The sequence below is a fragment of the Schistocerca nitens genome, chromosome 2 (genome assembly GCF_023898315.1).
Source record: "Schistocerca nitens isolate TAMUIC-IGC-003100 chromosome 2, iqSchNite1.1, whole genome shotgun sequence".
Lineage (NCBI taxonomy): Eukaryota > Metazoa > Arthropoda > Insecta > Orthoptera > Acrididae > Schistocerca > Schistocerca nitens.
The window spans coordinates 769,512,649-769,533,263 of record NC_064615.1 but is presented as its reverse complement, the minus strand read 5'-3'; the positions used below and the strand labels follow the sequence as shown (position 1 = coordinate 769,533,263).

General features: G+C 39.2%; 1 protein-coding gene across 1 annotated transcript in view; it reads left to right on the top strand.

Moving 5' to 3' along the window:
* Positions 1 to 20,615, top strand: part of LOC126237011 (ubiquitin conjugation factor E4 B) — a 313,737-nt gene that overhangs the window by 141,316 nt on the left and 151,806 nt on the right. Inside the window, exons 12-13 of the mRNA XM_049946739.1 lie at positions 202 to 347; positions 14,701 to 15,023. Coding sequence (XP_049802696.1) covers positions 202 to 347; positions 14,701 to 15,023 — 469 coding nt within the window. The remainder of the gene's footprint in view (positions 1 to 201; positions 348 to 14,700; positions 15,024 to 20,615) is intronic.

Sequence of the window (20,615 nt, the reverse complement as noted above, 5' to 3'; positions counted from 1 at the left end):
ATGGAACATACCCTCTGCCATGCACCTCACGGTGGTTTGCAGAGTATAGATGTAGATGAAGATGTAGAAACAGATATATTGTATTCTACCTTTAAAATTTAATGTGAAAGAAAAACACTTCAGAGCTTATTGTGTAAAATTAAGATTAATAAATGATCAAACAGTGAAAATTGTGTCTTTAAACTGCTTACACTTTTCCAGGCCGATCACTGACTCATAAATGGCGAGAACCAAAGTTTCCAACACAGTGCTGGTTTCTGACCCTCCACTGTCATCACTTGGCCCTGCTTCCAACATGCCACAAGTACCAGCGCCGCATTAGAGCTCTTCGTGATCTGCAGAAACTGGTAACTGTATATTTCCTTTAAGGTTGTGAGATTCATCTCTTCTTATCACAGTCATAAAACCAACAATTGAAATTGAGTATGGCATGCAAAAGGCAGTTATCTTTCTTATAAAACAATTTTACAATTAGATGTGTGAATTCCGCGCGTTTCTTCTGTATAATTTTGTGCAGCCATTTGTGTTTTTAGTAGAGTTATTAGTGAGTTCATGTGCAGTGGCTCTCATTTTCAGGCTTGAATTGTGTTTTATCACTTGCAAATGTGGAATTTCTATTATAAGGGATAAAAATAGCATAAAATGTGATGGCACACTTGACCTTGTTGGAATTTGAAGACTTAATCATGGACTATGCCTGAACGTACTATCTCTGTCAATCACACTAAAACACTTGTTAGTAGGAGGCAATATAATCCACTTAAATTCCTCCCACCCCTTCCCCAAGAAGGGTGCCACCTATAACGGTAACAATGTTTGACTAGCTCATTACCATGGTATCTGTTGCCAGCAAGGAAAAACAACAAGTGCAGAAAATATGGCAATGAGTGTGAAACTGGAGCTGTGGGGGTGCAGGGAAAATGTTTCTCAACTAAAATATGAAATGAGTTGCTCCATTGCATCTGCTGTGTGTAGAAAGTTCATTGTTGATAAAAAAAAAGGAACATGTTTCAAAGTGCCATGCCACTCTCAGGCATGCATCTGGATTGACTGATCGTTGCACAACAAATTTTCAATGGCGCAATGTGTCGTCATCTGGTAACCTGATGATTATGGCACGTTATGCCGTCATTCATTCAACAATGATCAATAAATCCGGCTACATGCCTGAGAGACTCTCAAGTAGCATATTCACTGGGAAAACCTATAAACAAATTGAAATGATAATTAAATCGACACCCTAGCTGCAAACAGGTGTTGATATACATAATTGGGGACATGTTGAAAATGTGTGCCCCGACCGGTACTCGAACCTGGGATCTCCTGCTTACATTGCAGATGCTCTATCCATCTGAGCCACTGAGGGCACAGAGGGTAACGTACCTGCAGGGAATCATTCCTTGCACGCTCCCCGTGAGACCCACATTCCCAACACGTCCACACCACTACTTTTGTAGTGTGCCTAATAGATCTTTGTCCATCAAACTCATTACTCGTGGAAGATTAATCTACCAAGTCCCGTACGAGTTGGGGCATAGCATTTGCTAGGTCAGCGGCCGGGTAGCCATATTTTAACTATATATGGAGGTGGTACCTGTTCCCGAAATAACAGATACCACACGCTACAAGAATCCGTCCGCTATCTTGTTTGTAGTAGCTTGCCTGTATTCCTGTTTTCTTATTCATTATTAGATCCGTTAGCTGAAGTTTTATCATGTGTTAAGTTTGATTCACAGATTTTAGTCAAAATTAAGGATCTGCTCTGAAGTACACGCAGCACTTCATGATACAGATAATCTCAATCTGATTGCTGCTGCAATATCAGGTGCAGTAACTGCAGCATCCCTAAAAAAAATTATGAAACTCTTGAGACGGATACTGCTGCAGTTAGCACTTTAAAAAAGAATGTGTCTGAATATGAGAAAAATACGTAAGTTTTGGCTACCTGCTTATATAGGCTGCACATGAGAAATTAGACATTGAAGTAATCAAGGTGGACATTGACAGGAGCCATCGTGGGGGATGAAGATTATCAGGTGTTACGAAACCTCGTCCAGTAATTCTCAAGTTGTTTCTTACCGTACTTTAGACACAAAAAAATGAACAAGGCCAGGGCTCACAATGAGAGAAGATCTTACACAGAAACATCTAAAGATTTTGAGTAGTGCCATATCGCATTTCGGCTTTCAGAATGTGTGGACTCAGGGTAACGGAGTAATTATCAAGACCACAGCAGTTACAAACATGACATAACTAACTAACATGAAGTGAAACTACCTGAGCCAAAGTGAAAACTTAACATCTCTCTCCTTGGTTTGATATTAATCTAGTGTAAAATCCCTTGTACTCAAAATACTATCATGAAATTGTATAAACCCTGTAACTATCTTTGTACATGTGCATTCACATGCTGTTCTTGTAATTGTAACTCTATAATTCTCTCTGTACTAGATCCTACATGTATTATCCTTCTATTGCCCTTAACTGTGGTATTACTGAACTTTATTTACTGTTAACACTGAACATTTGCCTAGATTTCTCTAACTTGTATGTAATGGTAGCACTGTAATTATTATTATTTTCCTGGTTACTTTAGTAACTCAACTTCTTGGTTTAAACAGCTAGGAACAAAACCGCAAACCATGTTATTTTAGTAATTTCTTATTTGATAGATAGCTTTCTGCATTAATCTTGTAGTTATTACAACTGGTTTTCTCTGCTGGCAACATCAACCTTGTAAATCATTCACTTCTCCCCTCCTAACCTGAAGTGTGTAATGCAATAACTACCGTATTTACTCGAATCTAAGCCGCACTCGAATCTAAGCCGCACTCGAATCTAAGCCGCACCTGTAAAATGAGACTTGAAATAAAGGGAAAAAAAAAATTCCCAAATCTAAGCCGCACCAGAAATTTGAGACTCGAAATTCAAGGGGAGAGAAAAGTTTTAGGTCGCACCTCCAAATCGAAACAAAGTTGGTCCATTGTAATATGAGACCCAATTTAGGTCGAATGAAAGACGATACAGTAGTTTGGTTCAAGTCGTAATCTTAGCAGTTAAGCTTTACCAGGTAGCCATTGCTATGCGTCAGGCGCTCCGTCCGTATTTATACGGGTACCCTTCCTATTTCACGTGCTTCGTCTGGTTTGAATCGATTGCTTATTTTGCTTTGATCTGATAAGTGCCGTTTTCTTTGTTATAGGTGTTTACGTCACTCTAAGCTGAAAATGTATTACTGTACTGCGTCATGCATTGTTTGTCCGCTCCGTCCGTATTTCTACGGGTACCCTTCCTATTTCACGTGCTTCGTCTGGTTTGAATCGATTGCGTATTTTGCTTTGATCTGATAAGTGCCGTTTTCTTTGTTATAGGTGTTTACGTCACTCTAAGCTGAAAATGCATTACTGTACTGCGTCATGCATTGTTTGTCGCATTCTGATAGTGCGTGTTTACGGCGTGTCGCCGCTCGCGGCATGGCTTGCTTTTGTGCGTGCTACCGCCGCTTACAATTAAAAAAAAAGGAGAGGAATCGTCTCATTAGCGAAACAATGGCAAGAGACTGCTATTTGTTGTTACTTACACTGCTGCTTTCTTTGATAATGATCAACAAGAACCAAATAATAGACTGCGTATGATAGAACATGTTCTGAACGAGAGTTAGGCGAAAATTTTTCTCCGTTTGAAAATCTTTGCGGCCGCTTCTTTAGTACATCAAATGCTGCACAGAAATTAGTCATCTTGGATTTAAAAATCTAGTCAGTTGCCGTGCTTCATTTCTGACTGTATCACTATTAGGCATAAGAATAATACGAATATAAACATGACACGATACGTATATTCTTCCGCGTTTGCTGTTGTCTCACTCTAGTTTCATAGTTTATTAGGCAGACAGTATTTAAATGAGATAGCAGCAAACACGAAAAAAGAATACACGGCAAAATGTTTATATTCGTTTTATTCTTATGGTGAAGATAATGTTAGACTGTGATAATACTCCATGTGATTCATATTGCATCAGGTTCCTATTAGCAACCATCTCTTCTCACAGGTAGGAAAAAATTCAGAACGTAGAGTTGGCCATATTGACAAACATCCCAAACAGTCTTGCCAGTCGGATTTTCGTAGTACATTGAAATTCTGCTACATTCGAAGATGAACAATACGGAATTTGTATTTACTTCGTTGGATAATTATGAAAATGCAGTGGTCGAAACTCGGGGCGGAGAAAAAAAACTCGTCTTCCACCCCCATCCCCCCCCTTTTTGTTTAGGACGCAGAGGTTTTGGCGCCAGTATTTATCTTTGTGCCTACAAAGCGTGCCTATGTAGCGCTACATATATTCGACGGCAGAAGTTAGTTGTGGCGGCACCTACCAACACTTTTCAGAACTTCCGTTTGCTTTGCACTCGATTCTAAACCGCAGGCGGTTTTTTGGATTACAAAAACCGGAAAAAAAGTGCGGCTTAGATTCGAGTAAATACGGTACTTTTTATTCTTTAATGCAGAGGGTAAATTGTTTTCACAGTCATCACCAACCTCAGTCATAGTCCCTCACAGTGAATACTCTCGCTACCCACTCCTCCGTATTCATGCCAGCTTCTGCACTTTGTGCCAGGTAAGCATAACTGACCTTGGAACTCCAGGCTTTTTCCAGCTCCTTACCTGCCCCCCCCCCCTCCCGCCCCCTTTCCCATCCCCTTCACACACAGCAAAGCACTGGCTATGACATAGTCCAGGGCAGTCACTGTCCATGCTTGCAACATTATAGCAGAAACGATTCGCAATGGCTGTGTGCTACAGCTTGTGCATGCAAACAAGCAGTCCTTACTGGCCCACTTGACTGAGTTCAAATGCGTATTTTGAAACCAGAGCTTTCAGTTCATACAGCTCTCAGAGATGTAGCTTAAGCTGAGTATTCCTTCCAGTTCTTTAAGCTTCATTGGCTGTGTCCTTTTGAGACATGACAGGTATAACATACAAGATGGCAGTGTGGCAACATATGTTTATGCAAACTTACTCCCCAGCACTGAGCTCACATCCAAAAATGAGGACAGACAGCCAGAACACATGTTCATTGAAATTAAATCTCTAAACAGTACATGTCTTATCTGTGTAATATACAATCCACCCAAGGTTGGACAGCTCTCTATCTTCGAATCTGCACTCTAAGCTCTTGAATTTTTGTATTAACATGCAATTGTAGCCGGAGATGTGAACATCGATTTTTTTTTTTAAACAACATTCCTTCAGTTTCAGAATTCAAGTGTGTAATTTCCTCCTCAAACCTTAGACTGCTTCCACTTGGGCCAGCTCATACAGTAGACACTCATACCTCTATCAATATATTCACAACCAAGTTCCCAAACAGAGTAATTCTCACTGATTAAATCTTTGCACCTGGCTGATTTGCTCATTATGTAATATTCATGACTTACTTGTTGTATGAGGGGCGTTTTATAAGTCCGTGCAAAAATAAAAACTACTTACGTGTTTGGGGTAAACCTTTTTCATTTTTCGACATAGTCCCCTTTTAGACTTATGCACTTTGTTCAATGCTGTTCTAATTTGTTGATACCTTCCAAATAATAGGAATTGTCCAAGTCTGCAAAATAGCTATTAGTTGCTGCAGTTAACTCCTCGTTTGAGTAAAATCTTTGTCCCGCCAGCCATTTCTTCAAAATGGGGAACATATAGTAGTCCGAGGGAGCCAAGTCTGGAAAATGTGAAACGAGTTGGAATCCTGTTTCCATTAATTTTGCGACCACAGCTGCTGAGGTGTGTGCTGGTGCATTGTCGTGATGGAAAAGGACTTTTTTGCGGTCCAATCGCCGGCATTTTTCTTGCATCTTGGTTTTCAAACGGTCCAATAACGATGAATAATATGCAGCTGTAATAGTTTTACCCTTTTACAGATAGTCGATGAGGATTATCCTTTGCGAATCCCAAAAGGCATTCGCCATAAACTTTCCGGCCTAAGGAATAGTCTTCATCTTTTTTGCTGCAGATTCTCCCTTGGTAACCCATTGTTTAAATTGTTCTTTGGTGTCAGGAGTATAGTAATATATCCGTGTTGCATCCACAGTGACAAAACAACGCTTATAGTCCTGCGGATTCTTCCTGAACAGCTGCAAACCATCCCTGCAACACTTCACACGATTCCGTTTTTGGTCAAGCATGAGCAGTCGCGGAACCCATCTTATGGATAGCTTTCTCATGTCTAAATGTTTATGCAAAATATTATGTACCGATTCATTCGAGATGCCCACAGTACTAGCAATCTCACACACATTAACTCTTCTGTCATCCATCACCATATCATGGATTTTATCAATGATTTCTGGAGTCGTAACCTCCACAGGGCGTCCAGAACATCCAGCATCACTTGTGCCCATATGGCCAATCTGAAAATTTTGAAACCACTTATAAACTGTTCTAATCGAAGGTCGTGTGACTAGTGCCTCCCGTCGGGTAGACTGTTCGCCGGGTGCAAGTCTTTCGATTTGACGCAACTTCGGCGACTTGCGTGTCAATGGGGATGAAATGATGATGATTAGGACAACACAACACCCAGTCCCTGAGCGGAGAAAATCTCCGACCCAGCCAGGAATCGAACCCGGGCCCTAAGGATTGACATTCTGTCCCGCTGACCACAGAGCTACTTTTAGAAATTTTAAGTGCCTAAATATGTCTGAGCATACAGCTGACACATATGATACCTCTTGGCGGGGAATGATAAGAAATAACTTCGATATAAATTATGAAGTGTCTAATTTCACTGGGAGACTCAATATCTTGTATGGTGGACATATTCCATTGAAAACTGTAAGTCAGGAGAAAACTTGCCCTACAGCTTACCGATCAACTAAAACACCTTTTGAATATCAGAGACATAGCACGCAGGAAATATGAATTTCATCTGACTTCTGAGAATCATCTCGCCTACAAGCAACTGTGCAACCGAGTTAGTCAGTCTGTGAGAAATGCAAAAAGTCATCAGTCTTCTGACTGGTTTGATGCAGCTTGCCACAAATTCCTCTCATGTGCCAACTTCCTCATCTCAGAGTAGCCCTTGCAACCTATGTCCTCAACTATTTGCTGGATGTATTTCAATCTTTGTCTTCCTCTACAGTTTTCATGTTCTACAGTTCCCTCTAATGCCATGGAAGTTATTCTATGATGTCTTAAGAGATGTCCTACTATTCCGTTCCTTCTTCCTGTGAGTGTTTTCCATATATTCCTTTCCTTGCCAGTTCTCTGGAGAACCACCTCATCCCTTACCTTAACAGTCCACCTAATTTTCAACATTCTTCTGTAGCACCACATCTCATATGCTTTGATTCCCTTCTGTTCCAGATTTCTCACAATCCATGTACTGCAATGCTGTGCTCCAAACATACATTGTCAAAAATTTCTTCCTCAAATTAAGGTTTCTGTTTGATAGTAGTAGACATCTCTTGGCCACAGATGCCTTTTTTGCCAGTGTTAGACTGCTGCTTATGTTCTCCTTGCTCTGTTTGTCACGGGTTATTTTGCAACCCAGGCATCAGAATTCCTTAACTTAATCTACTTTGTATCACCAATTCTGATGTTAGTTTCTGATGTTTTCATTTCTGCTTTCTCTCATTACTTTTGTCTTTCTTTGATTTACTCTCAGTTCATATTCTTTACTCATTGTACGCATTGGTTGGTATTTCCTTGTTGATCCATTACTGCCCATAGTAATAAATGTTTTTAAACATTCTTCCACCTCCAGCATCTTCCAATAGCCTGGAAAGAGGAACTCATAAAACCTCTACCCCAAAAGGAATCTGCTGAAAAATGTTCTGACTACAGGCCCATTTTCATTCTAACAGCATTAGCTAAGACTTTAGAAAACCTAATTCACTGTCAGCTTACCAATTACTTATCATCAGATAACCTTCTGGATGGATACCAATCTGGTTTCTGGAAAAACCTCAGTACAGTAACTGCTCTCATAAAAGTGACTGTCGTAGTGAAACAAGCTATGGGCAAACAAGAAGCGACTATTAATTGCTTTTTGAATTTCAGAAAGCTTTCAATGCTGTCAACTTTGATATTCTTCTTGCTAAACTTAAAAGTTAAAACGATTCTTAAAGTGCAGTACAGTGATTCCACTCAAATCTCAACGTATCACCAACAGTTTGCAATGGTTGGAACAAAGAAGTCACAGAGGAAGAATGTAATATAAGTGGTCCCACAAGGATCAGTATTCGACCCATTACTTTTTCCATTATATGCTAATGACGTGTTGACTATTACCCCAGATCACGTAAGAAACAGATTGCCCAATCGCTTGGTCTAGCAGGCAACCCTTGTCAGGGAACAGCCACCAGGCGGCAACAGCGTCACACCCTTACTTGTGGTACCAACCACTAGATGGCACTCCGTTCTGTGAAATATGTGGCAACATCGTCCGAACGCATGCAGCTTTCCACCATTTGGCGTCTGTGAAGTACAGCTGTTTCTGACATACCGGTGGTAGTGGATCGAGTCGTCATGTCGAGGGCGTGCGAGTATATCAACTGTGGAAGGAGTAGACGGACAAATCCTGAACTAAAAATGTTCAGATTTACCGTCAAAGATAAAGAAAGGTTACGGGAGTGGATTTTAAATTCATATAAATCAATAAATTAGTTACGAGTAAGAATTAATAAAGAGCCCTAAGCATTCGATCCTATCTAAATTTTGTCGATCTTATATTCTGATATAACGTGGCAGCCCTTCCTGTACAAGAATCATAGCATACAAGTTTTAAATGAAATCTTTGCTTCGATTTGGACTTTTTTAAACTGTTTATTCACTGCACTATTGTAATTTTGGCTGTAGAGGCATTTTTGTGTGCGATGTGAAAACTGAAACAAATATAAGATATGGATAGCAAAATGCAAAGCATAGTGTGGTAACATTTGGTAAACAATTTAAGAAGCATTACCTTACAAGACCTTTCCCTTGGTACTTGAAAATGGCTCTAGAGCTGAAATCGCAACAGTGAAATAAATGAATAATAGCGGTCATCTAACTGCTAGGTCATCGGTCCCTCTAAATCCTGGTATGTACTAGAGCGAACGAAGTGAACGAGTGTAAAACCTCGTTTACACTGCAGCAAACGAGTATTCATAGATAAATCGCCAATTTTCACTGCCATTCGTTTATACTTGTGAACAAGCATTTATACTGGAATGAAGGGAGGAGAATAGAAGAGAATGAGCATAACATGCCTATTTTAATTTTTTTTATCTGTGCGCTAATAATCCTCTCACAGCTTTCACTCGAAAACAACACTACTTATAGTAACAGGTCTGCGCGAGTGCGGATATCCCCAGTAATAACTGTGTTGCAGATAAAAGCGTACCTCTGTTGCGGGTTATCTTTAAACTGTACAAAGTAAATTTTTAACATAATTATGCTTTGCCGTCTGTGGCTCTTCAAAGTTGACAACGCCAAAATATGCTCGAAAAACACGCTTCCACTTGTATATTATCGCGTTTGCAGCCCCCTTTCAACAGCAATCCAAAATTCATCGTTTTGTGCCACTCTTATATCATTTACGATAAGTTACATGCGAAGTAAAAGAATTTAAATTTGAAATGACTGTCACTGAAATATGTCCAGCATTAATTCGCATCATAACGGAGTGCGGATTTTGAAAACTTTCTAGTGTTAACCTGCACATGGAGATCTTTTACCACCATAATCCGTATGAGAAGAGCTGTATAGCAAAGAGGAAATAGACGGCATGGAAGGCGAGTGTAAAACCTATGTGACTACAATACAGTCTGCATTTGAACAGTAACTTGCGAGAAATGTTTGTGTGTTACATTTCATTTATTTCATTTCGCATATGATTGTGAGAAATAAACTTGGTTTGTAGAATTACAGGAGCTAATCTACATTCTTAGATTGAAAACTCGGGAAAAACCACAGCCGATCATGAGCTACTACAGTCAGCAGTGTGACGAATGCATTTCGTGCGCATCGCTCTAGCCGAACGCAAATCAGCGTCATTCATGTCACAGAAGATACAGCGTTGCCAATTCCGCGACATGGACAGGTCAGTTAGCATTGTAGTGTCGCCTGCGACATCTGTTGAGCGACGGGAAAACTATTTTTTCGGTTGCCTGTTCTGCCGTAAGGACGGTCAATCTGTTTCTTACGTGATCTGGGCTATTACACACTGATGACATTCAGTTACACCGAAGTGCAAGCCCAATAAATCAATGCACAGCTATCCAGAATGTAAATGCTGACTTACCTGCTTTATCAGAATGGGCCTAGGACATCAGTTTGAAACTTTAATTACAGTATTATGAAAATGATTGATTGCTACTGACCATATAGTGAGGATTCTGAGTTGCAGACAGGCACAACAAAAAGACTGATTTATCTTCAGACATTACTCTGCTACCTGAACATAATTATTTATCAGTCTGCGACTCAACATTTCCTCTGTGTGGTGAGTAGCAATGTATCCTTTTCATAATACTATCATTATTCCAGCCTGGATTTTCCATTGTGTGGCTTGAAACTTTACACATGTAAGATGCAAGCAGTCTTAGTCACTTGTGAAAGACATTGCTCTTCAGTTCAGAGAATCTCTTCCACCCTTAATACTAAACAGAGCAGAAATAACCTTTTCTCCTTCTGCAAATTTTTTTTCATAATTCTGGACCATCACGTAGACTGGACTGAACACACAACTGCAGTCTGGAGAAGGTGTCGGCATCACAATGTAAAAATTATTTTCTCTAGAGCTTCAAAAGAAAGTAATAGAGTCCCTTATACTCTCTTTCCTTGATTACAACGATCCTATTCTCCAAGGACTTTAGTATGAGAGCTCAGGTTGGCTGGAATTAGGGATAAATGCTTGTGTGTGATAGATTTTTGATATGTGCTATTTTGACCATACCACTCCTGCCTGTGAACAGTTATCATGGCTATGTGCCAATAAGTGTAGAGATTATCATCTTCTCAATCTTGGTAATGCTTCCTATTTAGCTTCAACGCTTACTCTACCATCTGAACAACACAGCAGAAGTACTCCTTCTCAATGAAGTACAATCCTCTCTGAATCGCCATACAATACTGCCATGTTCACTAAATCATTTTCTGTACCAGGAACCAGACTTTGGAATAAACTTTCACAAAATATAAATCCTTTCAAACTTCAGAAGGCAGCTAATGGTCCACTTACTGTCACAATGGCTATATTATCTGCAGCTAGCTCTCATCAACCTGCCCTCCACCACCACTTTTCCCTCCCCTTATCTACAGAATTCTCTATTGAAATGTTCTTGTTCCAAGCAGCCATTTTAACTTCTATTTCAATCTTCTCCTCTTTCATTATCCTTCCCATTTTTTTAATAGCAAACAAGGCTTCAGTAGTGCTAATGGCTCTATTATTTTAATGTTATTATTATTGTCAGTTGTTTCTTGTTATCAATAAAACAAAATTATTGAGTTTGTTATGTCATTAATAATCAGTGTAATTCTTAATTCCTCCATTGTTTTTAGAATTATTATTATTATTGCCATTTATTATTTTTATTAATAATGCAAATTATTATTATTGCAATTGTTATGTAATATATTTGTATGAGTACTGTTCTTCTTACCATGGCACTTCAGCTTTTTTAATTCCCTTGATATGTAACCTCCACCTGTCCATATATATAGTCGATAACATTTCCTAGTGGCATAGCATTTAATCAAGTGTTGGCTACAGTAAAATGTAATGTCCCATCTAAATCCTACGTAAACATTACATTTAAAAAATCGCTTAGTATGAAATTGCTTATTGTGACTTATTGTAGTAAATGATGTACTTGTAATTACATTTTTGGATAAATATATCTGCTATAATGACTAGTGTCCATTTCTGTTCGTTACATATTTGGACATTACGAACTACTATGTAACGCTTATCTTCAAACGCTTGTTTTCTGTACATTGCTAGTTTCAAATCAGTATGTGTGTTAAACATGCAATAAAAGTGTAACTTAAAAAATGGAGTGTAATACTGTAGACAAGTCACATGGGGAGCAAACATCAGCATCACGAAGAAATTTCTACAATTTGGAAGTACAGAGCGAAAACACAGTCTCTTTTGAAACACAGTTCTGTAACAATCAAAAGGGCAAGATCGTATGGGGAAACGTCTAAGGCAAGAATTACAGTTGTAAATGCTGCAGTTATGTTAGGATCATGTAAAAAAACGTTTGGTGATTGGAAAATCGAGAAAACCTAGACGTTTTAAAGACATTCACACTCTACCAAACTTCAAGGACGTCTTAACATTTTTGAAAAGCTGTTGTGTAACTGGGACACTCAGTTGAATCAACAAAACAAAAAATTGTCCTATCGACCCGGGAGCTATAAAATCTCCCAAAATGCAGTACAGGAAACTTCAAGTGATGAACATGTTACAGAAAACTGAAGAAGGTAAAGAAATAGTTTTCAGCATTTGTTATTTAATTTTATTTACATCGGAAGTGTGCGAAAATGTCGCTCAAAAGATGATTGCCAGTTGTTTTAAACATGTAGGATTCTGAGATCTTTCTTCACCATCCCATGGTAAGGACGATACTTTTTCAGCAACAGCTGATGGTGATGGTGATAATGACATTCCTCTGGTGGAATGTGTGCAAGAATTTTGTCCATCTTCATCAACTTGTTAAACAGAGGTCTTTGCCCAGGTTGGCAACAATCTTAGCATGTGTGCATCAGCGAATGAAGGAGAAATTGTAGGTGACATCCAAAGGCAATAAGATTGACAAACATGAAAATGTACAAGAAGAAAAGTTTGTTATGCTATCACTTAATGAAGCTCTCAGTGCAGCGAAAACATTACAAAAATTTCTTATTTTCATAGAAGAGTATCATACAAATGACAGTAAGGAGGCATTAAAATGAATGCATTGTCCAGTGCAAAAAGCAATCAAAGATAACTGATTACCTTAAAGGGGACAGTATATTGTAATACATGTTACTGTATTGCATTTTAAAGGTAAAGCAACTTGTTAAAAAACTAAACAACATTGTCTTTGCTGTGTTTGTAGAAAACTAGAAAATTAAATTCTAGTATGTGTTATTTTTCAAAGTACAGATGTGGAATAATAGTGCATTCATTAGTGATGTTTTTGGTTGTGTGTGTTTGATATTTTCAATATGTTAGGCACATTACATCACATTTGTAAGACATTTTAAAGAGAAACAGGATAAAGTGTAGGCCTTCATGTAGTTTATGTATAGAATATCTCTCTCCATTTTGGTACTGTTGATTAATTTTTTTAATACAATAACTGGATTGAAGTTGTGTCTTTCATGGCCATTATACTAAACAAGATTTCCCCTAAGTTTGAAACATGCTCAACATTTTATCCTACTCATCATCCAAGATCATTTAACAGTTTATGTTGTTGGTACTTCTTTCTTCACTTATTAAAGGCTTTTACATTTTGCTGGCAAATTGTTCCTGTATGTACTGCATAAACACCAGAAAAATACCTCTTTAGTCACTCTCCACAAATACTGTATTTTAAATACTGTAAGTGTACTTCGTTTCTGCTGATTTTTGAAGTTTTAATCCTATGGCAGCCTAAAATTTGCAGACATGAAATTTTCAACAAAAAACAAAGAAAAAGCCCAGTTTGTGCAATGGTCAGCTATAGCAACTGTAAACCGTCAGTCCCTTTGCCATCACTGTAACTAATTTTGACTGTAATTTTTAAAACAAATCTCTAAACATACCTACTGAACTAAGGGATCTTAACACTCCCCATTCCAATCTGGCAAATACCAGTTCGTTTTTTTTTTTTTTTTTTTTTTCTGATGACCTCCACCTGAGAAGACCTGCCAAATATCATAATAGGGAACTAGCAAAGCTATGTTGACAGCTGTTATAAGACCAAATCAGTCAGACATCCAGAATTGCCCCAGCAATTACTTAAAAAGGCTACTTCCCCTTTTTAGGGACCATATGTTTGTTGTGTTACCTCTCCACAGAGATCCGTCCTATTTGGTTGCACCTATGGTACCTTTATCTGTATGACAGAGGCACAGAAGTCAGCCCACCTAGCAATGTCAGTAGTTTATGGGGAGTATGACTTTCATTGGGATATAATAATAACACGGCTAGCAACAGAGTATAGTATATTGGAAGCAACTATACCATTGGACCATTTATTCGTTACAACAAAGTCTTTTAACATTGTCAGAGGAGTTGAGTTCAAAAATATCTGCATTTATTTTTTTCATGAACTACGTAAAATTACAGCCTTTTGCCGACATAATAGCTCGTGACAGATAGTTCCTTAGCAATGGAGGTAGTCTCATTTCTTTTGTGCTGGAGAAATACATTGTCCCAGATAACCTTTAATGATTATTTATCAAGGTGCTGTACAGATGTTAGGCTGGCCGAAAATTGGGAAGTTTGATGTTGTACTTCTTTACAAATTTATATTTAAGTGATTTCTTTTGCAAAGCTGTTCTCATCTTTGCTCTCTAGCTCAAACATTAGTAGATTTTACATTGATTGTGACTCAAAACCAGTGATTTCTCTTTAGAGGAGAAAAAAATTGTTTTTTTAAATGTACTGTAAAGGGAAGCAGTTGTTATGGTTTTACTGTTTGTTTCTCAGACATGTAACAGAATTTTTACATATGGCTGTTCATGTTTGTCCAGGTGGATGAGATGCAAGCAACAGAGCCCCAGTGGCGTGATTTGGGAACAGCTGCACGCAACAAAGAATTGCTGCGTCGGTGGAAGCAGCAGGTGAAGAAGTTGACACGAAGCAAAGCATGTTCAGATACTGGACTACTGGACGAATCACTTGTGCGTCGCTCATTAGTATTCTACTCATCTGTGGCAGAGCTACTGTTGAGTGCACTGACTGACCCAGCTGCTCCACCAGGGCAGCTGCTGCCCAGTAGTGCACCAGCTGTTTTTTCTGCTCTGCCTGAGTGGTATGTCGAGGATGTTGCTGAGTACCTGCTGTTTGCCCTCCAGTTAGTATGCATTTATCTGCTGCGACCTTTCTTATTTGTTTTCTTTATCATTATGCAGTTTGTTTTGGATTGTTATTTTGGTGTATGTCATGACATGAAAACTGCTGACCATCATACAATTTCTAATGTTTTATAGTTTGCAAATACTTTACTCTTAGGAGTCTTTAGGAAGCTGTATTCTACTATCAGTTGTTCTGTACCGTCAATAACTATAACTTCAGCCACTACTTTCACTCTTTGTATATGTAAAATGTAGTAAGGTGCACCACAGTTTTCAATATGATGAAATAATCAGCAACCAGTTGCATAAAAGACATTTAATTTGTTAACCAGCTTAGGACACTTAGTGCCCTTTTTCAGAATATTGTACACATCACAGTAACCTATTGAAACTGTTAAGAAATTAAATTTCTTTTATGCAACTGGTTGCTGATTATTTTTATGTATACAACTACAGTTGCTGAGAATGGATAAAATACTAAACAGTTTTGGGTCCACACTAAATTGTGGTTCCCTCTGTAATTGAGTCAATAAGTTAGTTCACATTTTGGAGAAAAGAAAGAGCATACCACCTCCAATAGGATCATGTTCGTAATTGACACATGTAAAAATAAATTCAAGCATGCACCAGAGAAGTGTTGTGACTCTTGCTGTTCACTTTGTATATTAATAACATGTCAAACAAACCTCAGACTTCTTGCAGACGATACAGTTATTTCTAATGAGCTACTACCTGGTAAGGCCACATAAGTATCCAGTCACTTCTTGATAAAACTTCAAAGAAGTCCAGAGACTGACAATTTGCTTTAGTTAGTAAGTTACTTGTTCCATATATGTGTAGATGCATAGTGGCCTTTTTTTTCCACTCAAGAATTCCTCTGTGGTATAAAGTTATTATGGAGAACTCCATGCCAAAGTCGTATTCATTAAAGGGTAATGCAGATCGTTTTTCTTTTCAGTGTTGTACTTACGAATATTTCTGTTACTCTCAAATGTAAAACCCTTATAACTGGCACAATGGGAAGTACCACTGCTATTCATTTCATAGTGGTATCTATATTATGGATATGGATGTAGATGCCTTGTAAAATGCTGTGATGTTGAGACCTATATTTATATTGAGGACAGCTTTACTTTTTACCGTTATAATGTCGTCTTAATTGTTACTAACCATGTAGTTAGTTAACTTCAAGTATCTATTACTTGTCAGATTTTTTGTCACAGAATCTTATAATATTTAAGGAGATGTTTGCAGTTTCAGTTTTCAGCAAGGCATATACTTAACATTTAAGTTCATATTACTGTTGTGCAAATGCTCTTCTGCCAGTTTTACGCAGTGATCAGGTATCCAAGTGGGAGCCAGGTACTGTAGCTACATGTGACAAGTGGCAAGTGACAGGCTGGAAAATATGACCATGATATCGCAGCCATGACAATATAAGCTTGGATTAGTTTCCATTCTTGTTTATGCATACACATGTGTAGGTGCCTAGCCAAATCATGCTCAGCATGATGTCTAATTACATTTCTGCATTGTAAAAAAATTAATCCAGCTTTCAGTCTCATGACAGAACTTTCATACAAGTGTTGGGGAGTATATGTTGGGTAGTATTCTTATAATCTGGTCATAAAATTAACTACAGAGCGAGCGGTGTACTGACCACGTGCTCCTCAATATCGGCCTCGAGTGATACCTATTGGCTGAGTATGACATGGTGGTTGGTCAGTACTGTTGTTCTTCCAAGCCTGTTCAGACAGATTTTAGTTTATAGTGTCCTTGTAAGAACATTTAAGGGTTCACAGTGTACATTTGCTAATTGAAAGCAGGTGGCATTGGTGCTCAAAGATTGTTTGGTTCAAAAGATCTACATTAGATGTACACCTTCCCTTCCCCAGCAGCCCAAGTTTCTTTTCCTATTATATGAACAATTACAGAGCTCATCTGGACCTAGTACTAATGTTAACAAGTAAAGAAAAGAATTCAGATATAGTCATCAATTAAAAATACAGTTTAATATTTTTAATACCACCTCACTCGACAGATCATGAACTTTTTCTTTTGTAAGTAATGTGAGTAAGTATTAACTTTGGAAAATCCAGGATGGAATTACAACAATATTATGAAAAAGATAGAGGAGATGCTGAGTTGCAGATATGCACAACAAAAAGACTACTATACAATTAAGCTTTTTTGGCCAAAAGGCCCTCTTCTGAAGTTGAAAGCACACACATGTTGACACAAACTCAACTCGCACACACATTACCACCATCTCTGGCCGTTGAGGCTTTACTGCATACACCACCACCTCCAGGAGAGAGAATCAATCTGTGGGTGGTGGTGGTGGTGGTGGTGGTGGTGGTATGGAAGAGGCTGAGGTGGGGAGAAGGAGGGATAGCAGAATAAAAGTGGGGCAGGTGTATTGCTACTTGTGGGAGTGGACATGGATGTGGTGGGGACAAGATTGGGCTCCTAGATGCTGCTGCAAGGATTTTTTTTTTTGGGGGGGGGGGGGCAGAAAAAGAGGCAAGTAGAGCGGGAGAAAATACTAGTGGTTATACTGTTGGAATAGAATGATGCAAAGTCCTGGATTGGGAGTAGGGAAGGAGATATAGGTAGATGAAGGCCAGGGACTAGTGAAGGTTGAGGACAGGGGATTATGTAGGATATATTACAAGGGCAGTTCCACCTGAGCAATTCAGAAAATCTGATGGTGCAAGAAAGATTGAAATGGAGCAGGCTGTGAAGCAGTCATTGAAATGATGCATGTTGTGTTGGGCAGCATGATCAGCAATTGGGTGTTTCGGCTGTCTCTTGGCCAGTTTTTCAGTGGCCATTCATGTGGACAGGCAGCTTGTTAATTGCCATGTCCATACAGATAGCAGCACAGTGGTAGCAACTTAGTTCGTACATCACATGACTGCTTTCACAGGTAGCTGTGCTTTCGATGGGATTGGAGATGCCTGTGGCCTGACTGAAGTAGGTGGCAGTGGGAGGACATATGGGACAGGACTGGCTTCTAGGTCTGCTGCAGGGGTATGAGCCATGAGGCAAGGGGTGGAGTAGTGATGGATAAGGATATTGCATAGGTTTGATGGATGGCAGGACAGCACTGTGGAAGGGATGGGGAGAATAGTAGGAGGGATATTCATCATTCTAGGGCACAACAAGTGGTAGTTGAAACCTTGAAGGAGATTATGATTTGGTTGCCATATTCTTGGCTGGCACTGAGTCTCAAGGGGAGTTCTCCTTTGTGGCCAGACGGTGTGTATGTGGGTTGTGATATGTGACTGGAGAGACAAGGCACAGGAGATCTATTTCTGTGCAAGATTGGGCAGGTAATTTTGATCTTTGGAGGTCTCAGTGATATCCTTGGTATATTTGGAGAGGGTCTGTTCATCACTGCAAATGCAATGGCCACAGGTGGCTAGGCTGTATGGAAGGAATCTCTTTGTATGGAATAGATGGCAGCTGTTGAAATGGAGTCATTGCTTTTAGTTAGTAGATTTTATTTGGATAGAGACATCCTTGAGGTGGGGGATCAACATCAAGGAAGGTGAATTGTTGGACTGAGGGAGATCAACTGAAGCTTTGGGAGAAGGTGTTTAGGTTCTGGAGGTATATGGGTTGAGTGTCCTCGCCCCCAGTCCAGATCATGAAGATGTCATCAATGAATCTGAACCCGATTTTAGGTTTGGGATTCTGGGTGGTTAGAAAGGAGGCCCCTAGATGCCCCATGAATAGGTTGACATAGGATGGTGCATGCAGGTGCCAATTGCTGTATTACAGATTTGTTTGTAGATGATGCCTTCAAAGGAGAATTAATTTTGGATAAGGATATAGTTGGTCATGGTGACCAGGAAAGACGTTGTCAGTTTGGAGACAGTCGGATATTGGGAATGAGAAGTAAAGGAACAGGAACTGTAGAGTATAGGTGGAGGAAATGGTTGATTTCTTTTATACAAGTGGGTAGGTTATGGGTAGTAGGCTGATGGTGTTGGTCCACGAAAGCAAAGATTCTCTCAGTGGGGATACAGTAACGGGTCACAATGGGACATTGTGGGTGGTTGAGTTAATTGACATGTAGAAGGTAAGGGTGCAGTAAGTGTTAGAGGTGAGGAGAAAGATAGACTCATGGGTATGGTTCTAGGATGGGCCTATGGATTTGAGGAGAGACTGGAGATCCTGTTGGCTCTATGGAATGAAGTCATTTTGGCAGGGTTTGTAGGTGGACAAATCTGATAGCTGGCACAGACCCTCCACTAATACCCTTCCCTGCTCCCACTCCAGCACCATACAGTCTTCAGTTCCACCAATGTTCCCACTAGCCTTTTTTCTCATACTCCTTTTCTGCTCCTCTCCCCCCTCTAACCTCCAGACTGCACACCTACAGCCCTACCCTGTCTCACCTTGTCCTTGCACACTCCCACAAACAGCACTACACCCGCTCCCATGCCTATTCCGTTATCCCTTCCCCTTCTCACCATAGCCTCCTCCTTACACCCACAACCCCCAGATTGCTTCTCCCATTAGGGGCAGTTACTGCACACGGTCCGGCCTCGGTTGCCAAGGAGGGTGGCCGTGTGTGTGTGTGTGTGTGTGTGTGTGTGTGTGTGTGTGTGTGTGTGTGTGTGTGTGTGTGCGTGTGTGTGGAGTGTTTTCTACTTTTGAAGAAGGCATTTTGGCCAAAAGCTTAAATGTACAGCAGTCCCTTTTTTTTTTTTTTTTTTTTTTTTTTTTTTTTTTTTTTTTTTTTTTTAAATGCCTGTCTACTACACATTGTCTTCTCGATATGGTGAGTAGCAATCTTTTCATTTCATAATACTGAATGTTAATTTTGTTTGCTAATTATCAGATCATTAACTCAATCAGTTGCACAAAAGTAATTGCTTTAACAGCAGCTCTGTTGTTGATTTCATAATGCTTTATTGAAGATGATTTCATTTGAAAGTCCCAATAATAAGACTCATATTTTACAGTACTTACTACTCAAAAGGAAACTACAAATTGGGAATTCATGTAAAAAGCAAGTACAGTAAGATCCTCCTCCTTTTTTTTTTTAACTGATCTTGGACCCAAATGTTATTTATATTGAGGGTCAGTAGCCAGTCCCTAGAATAAGCGTCAATAGTCTGTCGGTCTTCCTGCACCATAATACAGTTTTCTCGCATTGCAAATTTTATGTTTATGACTGCAACATCTTCAAATAGCTTCACGGAGCTTCCAAAATTATCGACCTGATTATTTACTTATACTGTGAACTAGTAATGGTAACAGCTGAATGAAAAACAATTGATTCATTCAGTTGTAAAAAAAATTGATTCATTTGGTTGTAGTTTTACATATTTATCGGATTATTACAAATTTATTTTTTTCAAGTGAAAGCAGTCTGTGGGAGTAACTGAATGAAAACATTCAACACCGTTATAGCTTTGCGTATTGACTGTATTATTTATGCTTTCCTTTCAAGTGGAAACAGACAGTAGTTTTTCTGTCAGTTGAACCATATATTAATTCTTTAAGCTGAAACCACTCTTTACTGTTTTAGTTGACTGAGCTATCCAATCATCATTCTGAGTAAAGCTGGCCTGCAG